Below are 12357 nucleotides of genomic sequence, written 5' to 3'. Positions count from 1 at the left end.
GTAAGTGCTGTGGCTGGACGGTGTGGGAGGAGTCCCAAGCCCTCGCTCAGCTGGTCCTATTGCCCATCTCCTAGCATGGAGGTAGTGGGAGAGGAGTGATAGCTGCGGGAAACGCCTCAGTGGCGACTCCGGTTCCCTGCGGGAACCCTTTCCTCGCCTTGCTGCATCTCTGCGCCCTCGCTTTCCGGTTTGGGGTGGGTGGAGACAGCATCCTGCTTCTCTGCTGGCCACGGCGAACCTGGAATGGGTCCCAGTTTAGGCGCCGATTATTTTATTTAACGCAGGTTGATCAATCGTCACTGCGCCGTGAACCGTGCCCACTTAATCCCAGGCTGGTGTCTGTAACGGATTTATCTCTAATTGGAACCACCCTGATACCTTTTTCATAATAAACGGGCTTTCCCCCGCTTCTTCAAGGACAGAGCCTAATTTTTATAATTTTTACACATTTATTTGCTCAAATATTTGTTACGAGTTTACTGTTACCTAGGAGCAGTGCCTAAAAAATTGACTAAGACGATTACATGTAAGGTTTACATAATTTGAGAATCCAGGAAAAAAACAAGTATCTATTTCTGCTTCTGTAACTTGGCACAAGACAGTTTTTACATCATTAAGTTTGCTAGTGCCCTCTGAGTCTTTGGGTTCTTTTTATAAGAGAAAACATTTTGGAAATGATCTCTTCAAGACTCAGTAACCAAAAGATGTCTTATCGTGGAATGTCCAGGTCCAATAACAGTACTTGATAGTAGAGATTCGTTTGTTAAATCAGTAAATGCTTTAACTTGTTCTGTGTTTGTCTTTATTCCTGATCTCTAGTTGTTAGGAAGAGGTCTCTCACCCTAGTTAGAGTAATAAGTACCTGTGAATACCCCCTTTGCAAAGGAATGAGGCTGAGAGAAAAGCAAAACTCTATAGGTGTTTGAGAACTTAACAAAAGATAAGACATACATGAATTGATGGGGACATTGATAAGCTTCCTCATGAAATTATGGGAGAGTGGATCAATAAGAGCTTTTTAATTTTTTTAATTGAACTGAATTTTAATTAAGATACTTCATAGGGTAAAAATAAGGACAAACTTATTCAGGGTTTACTTCCTACTTTTCTAAATCCTTTTTATATTGTTGAAATCACTGCATTTTATATTTTGTTATTTTCATTGAAAATATCCTCTTTCCACTTGGTAATAGTCTATGGTGCAATGTTGTTAGTGGTGTCACAGTATTCTGCCTTTTAAATATGTCTTAATTCGTTGAACATTTTCCATATTCAACATTTAGATTGTTTTCCAGATTTTAAGTGTAAACAATAATTGGGGTGTTAATGAAAAATCAGTCTAGGTATAAAGATAGAAATATAAAATGTGTTAATCTTTAATAAGGACATAACAGCACCAAGTACAGTTCTCAATATAAAACTTACTACTGTGGAAAAAAGCCTTTTTAAAAAGTTGAAACTATAAGTACGGTAGCCTAATCTCATTCCATTGCATTGTTTTCCTAATTGAGATTCTTTTTTTAAAACATAATTACTTTTATTATTTAACTCGAAGCTATAGTATCATTAGTGTCCTTCCATCCTTGTTAGTGTTGGTATGACATTATACTGCTTTAAAAATTCTGTAACTAGGCTGTTCAGCAAGGTAGCCTTTAGCCACATGTGACTTAAAATTTAAAATTTATTTCTTCAGTTGCATTACTCACATTTCAAATATTAGTAGCCACACGTGGCTGTTGGCTACTGTATAGGACTATGCAGATATATAGAATGCTTCCATTGTCACGAAGTTCTGTTGGACAGCCGTTCTATAATATACTATCTTGAAGTCTTCAGGTCTATTAATACAAATCACTTTCTTTTTTAAAGTCATTGGGAGTATTGAAGTTAGCAAAGCTTATTTTGTTAATTGTAAGTACCACCTCATATCAATTATATATATATATATATGGTTGTTGAAACTTATCTTGATGATGACAATTCTTTTAAATACATCATCAGTCAGGATTTAGGATGAAGGAATAAAAGCAGCCATCATTTCTTGCTCCAAGCCCCCTTTTCATCACCCACTTCTATATTCTTTTGTTGGTCCGATTAGAGCTGAGGGAAAGAAGTAGGAAGTGGGAGTGGGGAGAGGCTGAAGTCCTAGAGCAATTTACGTTTTTTTTTTAGTTGGATAGAGAATTAATTCTATCATTAATTGAACTAAAGAACTGTATTCATTCTCCCCTTCCACCCTCACCATTGTTGGATAAATGTTGTGGATATGGAATATGATAAATAATCTAAACTTTTTCCTTAGCTTTGTGTGGGAGGATTGTCATAAAAGTGGCACACCAACAGACAAGCCCAGACTGCTCGCTCTTAGTGAAAATTATGAACTGCTCATCTATGAATTTAATTTGAAAGATGGACAATGTAATGGAACCATTTCGTATAGCTATACTGAGGAGACATTGCAAAAGCTCATTGAAGATCAAAATATCAGTAAGTAGTTACAGGTGGTCTTTCAGCATGTTTAAATCTGTGATATTAATATATAATTTTACATATTGCAGGAAAAATTCTTTTAGAGGTGAATTCAGAGTGGGAAATCTTTTTTGTCTTATACTTGCCACTGCCCATATGGAGTTATTGAGCACTTGAAATGTGGTTAATGTGAATTAAGATGTCCTTTAAGTGTCAAATACATACCATATTTTGAAGACTTAGTATGAAAAAAGTAAACTATCTCAATAGGTTTTTGTATTAATTACATGTTGAAATGACATTTTGGATATAATGAGGTAAATATAAAAATTAGTTTCAACTGTTTATTTTTTCATTGTGGCTATTTCTAAAAAGTTACATGTGTGGCTTGCATTTGTGGCTGGATAGTGCTGATCTAGACTGGCTACATCCTAGGCTGCAGGGAGCAGACATCAAAGCATTCATTCTTCAGTTTTTTAAGGCAGTAGTATACTTACCACCCTTGATTTTAAGGTTCCTTCTTTTTCATTTTTAAAACAAGTCTGTGATTGTTCTTGTGGGAATCCCATAGGTAAGTAGGCTTTTTCGAATCTTTTGGTGTGCTGTCGGACTATCCATAAACAGAAGGAACAGAAACATTTTAGACCATCTTTATTCATCTTACCTACCTTCCAATGACTCCTTGCTTAGGCGGATATGAGTAATAACTGCCTAGAGTTGGAATGAGTTAAGAACTGTTTTTGTTTTGTTTTATTTTGTTTTACCTGTTGTATTATGTTTACAAAAAAATTTACCCATTGTAAAATTGTGACCAGTGAGTTTGAAATAATGTTCTTTCGTTTCATAGGTATTTCCTTATTATCATTGAGAATTCTGTCATTTCACAATAACACATCATTATTGTTCATCAATAAATGTATCATCCTACACATTATATTCCCCGAAAGAGACGCTGAGATTAGAGTACTCAACTGTTTCACATTACCCTTGCCTACACAGGCAGTGGACAGCATTATTGACACACAGCTCTGCAGAGGAATTCTTTTCGTTTTGAGTAGTTTAGGCTGGATCTGTATCCTTGGTGGTAAAGGTGTTGATGTGCAGGGGAGGAGAGTACCTAGAAGGATGAACCTTTTTAGACTTTTAGTTTTAGGAAACTGGGATATAGGTAAATGATTAATTTTTTAGTAAAACTTTTTAGGGAAAAAGATCTTCATGAACTTAAAGTACTCAACTGTATTGCTTTATATTCCATTAGAATATTTTCCAGTATATGCACATGGTTTTTCATAGTCATGATCATCCAACTTATTTATTTTTAAATAGTATATGCTCTGTGTTACTCATTCAAATGTTTATTAAATATCTATTATGTGCTTGTTCCAGGAAGGATTTAGATGACGCTTATGATATGATGCATATATTTTCATATATGAATATAAACCACCTCTTATCACTAATGATTTCATCATCATATGAGTAATTGTATAGTTTGCTTAACCACTTTTAATTTATTTTTGGAACATATTACTGGTTTTTTTCTTTAGCGTAACCATAGGTCATCAGCAAAATTATTTCAAAGGCTTAAAAAATGACTTGTTATATGATTTTGGAACTTTCATTTCTGAATTTAAAGGAACAGTTTTTATATTTTAGATATATCAGCCTATATTAAAACTTCTTTTGTAAAAATGTTGTAAATTATTGGATTAATGTCATTTTTATTGCCAGGTTATAGAACTGTGCTGTCCAATATAGCACTAGGGATGTGTGCTTTGAACACTTGAAATTGGCTAGCACGACTGAGAAACTAAATTCTTAATTTTATTTAATTACTTAGATTTAAAAGCTAATTCTTGATTCAACTATTGGAGAACTTTTAAGTATGTTTGGAACAACTTCAGTTGTTCCAAGTTCTCAAATATAAATTTTATGAAGTCGATACAGATCAGTTATTTTCAGTGAAAATTAAATGTCCAAATTGAGGTCTTCTATAAGTGTAAAATGCCAGATTTTTAACACTTATGTAAAAAAAAAAAAAGAATGTAATATCTCAATTTTTAATATTGATTACATGTTGAGAAGATATTTCGCATGTACTAAGTAAAATATGTTATTAAAATTAGGTTCACTGATTTCATTTTACTTTTAAATAAGTCTACTAGAAAATTTACAATAACAAATATAGCTTGCAATATATTTCTCTTGGACAGCACTACTGTAGAACACTAGTGGAAAATATTACCATTGTCTCAGGGCCTGGCATAGAGTGGGTATTCAGCAAGTACTATTGAATGAACTCTCCATTAGGTTTATTGGGCCACCGACTTCATAGTCATCTGGTTACTATGATGGGAGCAACCTTAGTGTCCTTCTGTTACTATTCCTACAAGGTTGGAGCAATGAGGTCTGTAGTTCTATCCATCCTGTGGTTTAAATGGTTAGGCATACTTAACACTGGCATTTTCTTTAACTCTAACTCAAAGACATATTTGACATCGTGGATGGTACACATGTAGCTCATGTGGATTTAACACTTCACCAAGAAGATATGTGTAATGAGCAGCAACAGGAGCCAGCCAATATTTCTTCCTTTATTTCACTGAAAGTGTCTCAAGACCTAGATGTTGTAGTGATTGTCAGCTCCTCCAACTCCGCAGTTGCTCTCAACTTAAATCTATATTTCAGGTATGTAAATTACTGCAATCTCAAATTTGAATTAAATAATGAGAGCCATAAGAGATTAAAAATGTACTTGTTAGCTTTTTTATACTAGTTCTATTCAGTTTGGTCATGTTCTTGTTACTACCTAATGAGGTTATTACTGTATAATAGTTTATGTAAATGACCACTAGCCACCTTTTTATTTTTGGATGTATATCAGAATTTCGATTGATTTATATGTATTATGTATGGTTTATGTCATCATATAAGTGAAAAAGTAATCAAGCACAATTTTAAATGCCTTTGGCTGTTATACATTATCCACTCATCTCTTGCCCCACATTAGAGTAGAAGAGAAATGGGTTTACTCTGTGTTAGAATTCTTTTGTGGCTCAGGGTCCTGGATTACTTATCTCTTTAAGGAGTTTGATAAGATATTAAGCTTCGTTATTGTTTGAAATTACTCCTCCCCCAGAGCACTTTTCTATACATATCACTCACCGACCACAAATTTCCAAACTTTCCAGCTCACCTACTCAAGTACCTCTACTTCCTCTGGCATTTGACCTCACTGGAATTTCCAATCTGTTGACCTTTTACATTCCAGCCACTTTCTGTCTTCACTTCCCTCCCTTTTCAGCATGGGTTCTGTGACCCATCATTTCAGTCACCTCTTATATGTCCTCTAATCTCTTGTTTCTGCCCTGTGATAGTACTTGGTCTGACAAAATCTTTTTTTTTTTTACATTGCCATCTTAGTTCCTGCACCCAACAACTAAGCACGCGTGAAAAAAACACAAAGAATAATTGATACTACTGTAAGTTTACATTCATGACCTTTAACTGGTCTCAATATTATCTGGAAATTTTGCAGTGATTTTTTTTTCATGAACCCATTCTTTACAACGATGTTTTTAAGCCTCCATTTTCCTCAAACCTCTGTTCTCTTTACCCCCAATTCTTTGGTGGTAAACTTTGCCTCCTCTTTATAAAGGAAGTAGACCCCATCTGTGGGAGCTCCTTTGGTTTCTCACATATTACAAACCTACTTTCCTGCACTCATCTTCTGTGTCTTCCCTCCTATTGCAATGGACAGATTCCCCTCCTTTCATGAAAACCCATCCCTCGGTGTATGCTTTGGGTTCCATTTCTTCCTGCCTTCTGCATGTCCTCTTTTTTTGTATTTCCAACTTCTTAAGTATTAGGTTCACATCCAGTTAACCGCCGACTCCTAGCCATTATACCTCCTGAGTGTTTCTCGAACCTGTCTACTTAACTCTTGTGTCATCACTTTAATCCATGCCACTATCATCACTTACCCGAACTAGCTTAACAGCCTCCTAATTGGTCTCATGTCTGTTCTTACCCCCCTCAAATCTGTAAAATAATCAGAGTGACATTGTTAAAATTCATATTTTATCAGAGATATAGCCAGGTATCAACATCAGAGGCAGATATATCCTTTCTCCTTGTATCATCTTTCTCTCACTGTCATCCTGCCTTTATAAAAAAACTTCATCTTGACAAATCTGTGTCAACATATTACCTTCAAATTATTGAAAGGGTTAATAGTTAATAATTTAAGTTCTCAGGGAATTTAGATGCCTCCCTTTCTCCCCCTAGCTACTCTTCTGCATCTGGTTATTATCACTTTTCCGCTTAAAACCTTACTACCTTTTTTCCCCACCAAGATAAAAACTAAAAATCCTTAACCCATAAAGCTCTGCACTGTCTCCTGCCAACCTCTCCAGCCTCATCTTTGCTTCTCATTTACTGTGCTGGAGCCACCCCAGCTTCTGTGTGTTTCTCACATGTGACCGCCCTCTTTCTGCATATACTTTCCCACCTACACCCATGCTCATACTTTGTCTTCGTAGTGTTTATTTATTCCCCTGTCTCAGCCTAAATCTTCTATGTAGTGGTGGTATAGAGAATGATTAAAAACTTTTGTGGTCACATTGACCTGGTTCAAATCCAGCTTCACTGGTTTTCTGAACCTTAGTTTACATATCTATAAAGTGGGAGTATATTGACTTCATAGAGTTGTTGAAAAGCTTAAATAAGATAATTTATGTAAAGTTCTTATCACAACATCTGCGGTTTAGTAGACAATCAATGCTCTTATATCTTTATACAAATCACTGCCCTTAAGGACCAAATTCTTTTTTTAAATTGAGATATAATTGACATATAACATTAGTTTCAGGTATATAACATAATGACTCAATATATGTGTATATTGTGAAATGATCACAGTAAATCTAGTAGCATCTATCACCACACCTAGTTACAAATGGGTTAAATTCCTGCTATAGGAAATGAAGATAAGGAGTCCTGTTCAGAATAACTTATTGTCTACACTGTTTCTTCTCTGTGACACACCCTCCTCTACCCCTGAGTTTTTAATAACTGGTAGTAACACAGATTTGGATTTGATCACTATTTTTGACAGAGGCTATTATTTTAAAATGTAGGCAACACCCAGGACACATACTGCGTGAAAGAACGCTAGAAGACATTCCTATCGAAGGCCCTAAGGGGATAGATGAAGATGATCCTGTTAATTCTGACCACAACATGAAACTGACCAAGTTTTCCTTCCAAGTGGATAGGTACAGAAACCACCTTTTTGGGTTTACTGTATTTCCATTTTTTTTTTGTCATGCTTAACTCCATACCTTTTCACTAAAGGTCTTTACAGAAGTAGACACTTTTTTATTTTTAAGTGCAGCTTGTTCCTGATTTAGTGTTTTGCTTAGTTCCTTTCACTTGAGTTCTATCCTATCTTCCAGGTCTTGGAAAGCCCAGCTATCATCATTGAATAAGACAATAAAGAGCTCCAAACTGGAGGTTTCCCATTGCGCTCCATGGTTCCAGGATATTTTGCATTTGGAGTTTCCTGAATCTAGTAACCACAGTACGAATGTGCCAAGCTGGCCTTTCATTCCACAGGACATAACGCACAGTCAGTATAATTTTCCACAGAAAGATTATACCAAGACCAGTGATCCAGGAAGAGCATGGAAAGTGATGCACATCAGTGAACAAGAGGAACCCATTGAACTTAGATGTGTGTCTGTGACAGGATTCACTGCACTATTTACGTGGGGAGTGGAAAGGATGGGCTGCACCATTGTCCTTTGGGATTTGGAAACCCAGGAAATGCAGTGCTTTTTCCTTGGCCAAAAGTGTATTCCTATAGACAATAGTGGAGACCAGCAATTGTGCCTTGTTCTGACAGGTGAGAATGTCTTGTATCAGGTTGAAATCCGTTGCCGAGAAGTGTGGTTTCTTACTGTATTTTACTTCTGCTGCCCTAGTGGTATTAGTGTCCACTGTGTCCTCTAAATGGTAATTTTTCATAGGGGACATTTGGTGTCATTCTGGTAATGTCTCATACGATTCTTGCCCAGCTACATGCCAGTATACTAAGTCAGAGAACGTTTAAGAGTAATAAAGGTTGATTTTAACTTGGGTACATGCAAAGGTTGCAAGCTGGCTGTTTGTGGGCCTCATGTGAACTGTAGATTTATTTATTTTTTTTGGCATGTACTGTCTACACTTTTAAAATAAGATATTATTTATCGTAAACATAAAATTAGAGGGTTTCGCACAAACTCTGGACTCCAGCTGTTACTGAAAAATTGTAAGATCTGACAATATTAGACCTGCATTCCTGTAGAGTAATTTATGTGTTGGAGCTGAATTTGTTTCTTCAGTGAACCATTTTTTTTCTGGTTAGGTTTCTCTTGCATTTGTCTCACCACCTGCTTGGACCCTGTAGACATTTGGGTCTGTTATTTCAGATACATATTCACTCAGCATTTATGCCATAACCTCCTACACAGCTATTGAATGTTGCGATTGAACTAACCATGTGTATCTTCGTTATCTCAATTTTAGTAATGAAGGCATGCTATTATTTTATTTTTGTAATCCAGCAATGTGACATCTTTGTAAATAGTTAAAAGTTCCAGGTGTTGATTGTACAAGATAGATAAGATATAAAATAGAAAAGTGAAATTTAGTGCTATTTCATAGAATGAATTTTTCTTAGTAGACCGCCTTTATGATCAGTGTTTAAAGAATAGAACTCTTCTTTAACATTGAAAAATCATGAATTAAGATCATAATTGTAGCGGATGTCCAATAAATATATTTGTAATTATAGTGCCAGAGTATTTAGTAATTAGAAATTAATTCTCGTAATAATCCTAAAACCTAAGTCCTGCTAATTTATCAAAACTTTTATTTTTCCTGTAGAAAACGGACTCTCTCTGATTTTGTTTGGTTTGTCTCAAGAGGAGTTTTTAAATAGACTAATGATCCATGGAAGTGCCAGCACCGTGGACTCTCTTTGCCATCTCAATGGTTGGGGAAGGTGCTCAATCCCCATACATGCCCTAGAGGTAACAATTAAATGTCTAAAGAATGTTGCTTGATTTTTTGTGTACACTCTTATTTGACTGAAGGTTTAGGAGAAATATAACCTAGCAGCAAAATGAACTATAGTCCACCTATCTATTTGCTTAGTTCTGGCTATTTCATTATGCTAACATTGCTTAGCAGTTTACCCTTTTGGCCTTAAAAGATAGAAGATTATAATGAGCACTATTTAAGGAAGAAAAAGTTATAAGAAATGGAGGCAGCAATAAGCTGAAATGAAGTGGAAGCGAGTTATGGAAAGCTTGAACAGGAGTGATCTTTTATTCCTACCTTATAATCCCTACTCTTCTAAAAAAGGATCCAGCTGTAGAAGTGACATCACTTAAATTTATATTGCATTTTCTAGATCAGAAACACTTTTATATGCATTATCTCATTTTGTCCTAAAATAACTACATGAGATGGGTCGGGTAGTTTTTATTCATTTCATTTTACAGATGAAAAACCTTAAGCTCACAGTGGTTAAATGAGTGGCCCACAGCCATGCTAATAAAGACAGCAGCTAGAATCAGGGTACTTTCTATTATATTACACAGCCCCTGTGAAAGGTCAACAACTGGAAGTTTATAATATTATGTGCCAGTTTATTTTTTAAATGACTGCTTTACTGAGATAAAATTCACCCATCTGCACTGTACAATTCAGGAGCATTTGAGATCTTGACCCCTGGCATGTGTTGTCATTTTGGCTCAAGTAAATTCTTAAAAAATTTTCTAAAAAATAAATATTTAAAAAATGTACATTTTAGTAGTTTTTAGTATATTCAGAATTGCACAACCATCACCACTGTCTAATTCCCATTTTTATCACCCTAAAAAGACATTCTGTACCTATTAGCAGTCATTTTCTATTTCTTGAGGCTCCTGCGTTCCAAACAGTAATCTGCTTGATGTGTCTGGATTTGCCTATTTTGGACATTTCATATGACTAGAGTTTTAAAATACATGGCTTTTTGTGACTGGCTTCTCTCACGAAGTGTGTTTTCATGGTTCATCCATGTTGTAGCATATAGTAGTACGTCATTCCTTTTTATGACTGAATAATATTCCGTTACATAAATATACCACATTTGGTTTGTCCATTCATCAGTTGGTGGATATTTGGGTGGTTTCTTCTTTTTAACTATTATGAATAATCCTGCTATAAGTAGTGGAGTACAAGTTTTTGTGTTACCATATGTTTTCTTTTCTCTTGGGTATATAGCTAGCAATGGAATTACTGGGTCATTTAACTTTTCGAGGAACCACTAAACTGTTTTCTGTGGTGGCTGCACTATTTTATATTCCCACCAGCAATGTATGAGGGTTCCACATACATAGTTCCACATCCTCATTAACTCTTATACACCTTTTTTATTATAGCATCCTAGTGGTTGTGAAGTCAAAATGAAGTGGTATCTCTTTGTGGATTTGATTTGCATTTTCCTAATGACTAAAGATGTTGAACATGTTTACATGTGCTTATTGGCCACTTGTATATCCCTTTGAAGTGTCTATTTAAATAACTTATCCATTTTTAAATTGAGTTATTTGTTTTTATTGTTGAGTTCTAAGAGTTCTTTATATGTTCTGGATACTAGACCTTTGTGAGAGAAATGATTTGCAAATATTTTCTTTTGTGGATTATGTTTTCATCTTCTCAGTTGTGTTCATTGAAACATAAGTTTTTAATTTTGATGAAGTAAATTTACTTTTTTTTTTAAGTCATTTATGCTTTTGGTGTCATATCTAAGAAACCATTGCCTAATCTGAGGTCATGAAGATTTACTCTTATAAGAGTTGTATAGTTTTAGCTCTTATGTTTATATTTATGATGCATTTTGATTAATTTTTGTATATGGTCCGAGGAAGGAATCCAGCTTAATTCTTTTGCATGTGGATATTCAGTTGTTCCAGCACTCAATATTTAAAATTTTACATTTAAAATTTTACATTTATTAATTTTACATTACTTAATTTTACATTAAGACAAAATATCACTGTATAAAATTTGAATAATAGGGGAAAAAGAAAATTTGTTACCTATAAATCTATTATTCAGAGGTAATTGTGTTTACTATTAGAGTTATTTCTTTATACTTGTTTTTTCTGAAATGTTAATAATCAGGTTTTATCTCATTAATCTTACCCCATAGGTAAATACCGTTATTATCCCCATTTTATAAATGAGAGAACACAGGAAATAATTCAGATATTCATGGACAGTAAGTGGTAGCACCAGGATTTGAACCTAGGCAGTGTTACTCCAGAGCCTCTGCCTTTATACAATGTTTGTGTATGTCTGTGTGTTTAATTAGAATTGCATCAGATATACAGCTTTGTTTTGGCCTTAGTCTCCTCCCACATACAAACAAGTGAATATGATTTAAGTGACAACAGTAATAAAACAAATACTCTTATACCGACCATCCAGCAAGAACTAGATTATCAGCGATCTTTTTTAATGTGTGCCCCTCCCTATTCTCTTTCTTTACCTCACCCAGCCTTGGTTAACTGCCATTCTACAAATTTTAACCATTCCCTTGCTTTTCTTTATCTTACTCCATATAAATGTATCCCCAAGTAATGCTGTTTAGTTTGGGGTATTGTTGAATTTTGTGTACAATAGAATCACTATGATTCTTTTGGGATTCGCTTTTTTTCCCACTCAACCTGATTTTTTGGTGATTCATCCATGTTTTAAATTTTTAAAAATTTTTATTACTCATCAAATAGGTTTTATTTTTCTCTTTTCTCTTTTTCTTATTTTTTCTTCCCCTTCCTCCATCTACTTCCCTCC

General features: G+C 34.8%; 1 protein-coding gene across 6 annotated transcripts in view; it reads left to right on the top strand.

Annotated features, from left to right (window-relative positions):
- SPG11 (SPG11 vesicle trafficking associated, spatacsin) overlaps positions 1–12357 on the top strand; it is a 63696-nt gene that overhangs the window by 1899 nt on the left and 49440 nt on the right. For 5 of the 6 annotated variants that reach the window (XR_001595794.2, XM_016136193.2, XM_016136191.2 and 2 more), the window contains exons 2-7: positions 2303–2487; positions 3317–3541; positions 4956–5157; positions 7608–7745; positions 7926–8374; positions 9397–9542. Coding sequence is in view for 5 of the 6 variants with exons in the window: in XM_016136193.2 (XP_015991679.2) it covers positions 2303–2487; positions 3317–3541; positions 4956–5157; positions 7608–7745; positions 7926–8374; positions 9397–9542 (1345 nt within the window). In the remaining variant the exon portion in view is untranslated. The remainder of the gene's footprint in view (positions 1–2302; positions 2488–3316; positions 3542–4955; positions 5158–7607; positions 7746–7925; positions 8375–9396; positions 9543–12357) is intronic. The other variant, XM_016136192.2, reaches the window with a different exon arrangement.

The sequence above is a fragment of the Rousettus aegyptiacus genome, unplaced genomic scaffold, assembly GCF_014176215.1.
Source record: "Rousettus aegyptiacus isolate mRouAeg1 unplaced genomic scaffold, mRouAeg1.p scaffold_m13_p_3, whole genome shotgun sequence".
In the NCBI taxonomy this organism is placed as follows: domain Eukaryota; kingdom Metazoa; phylum Chordata; class Mammalia; order Chiroptera; family Pteropodidae; genus Rousettus; species Rousettus aegyptiacus.
Note: the sequence above shows the minus strand (reverse complement) of the source record. Positions and strands in the feature narration are given on the sequence as shown.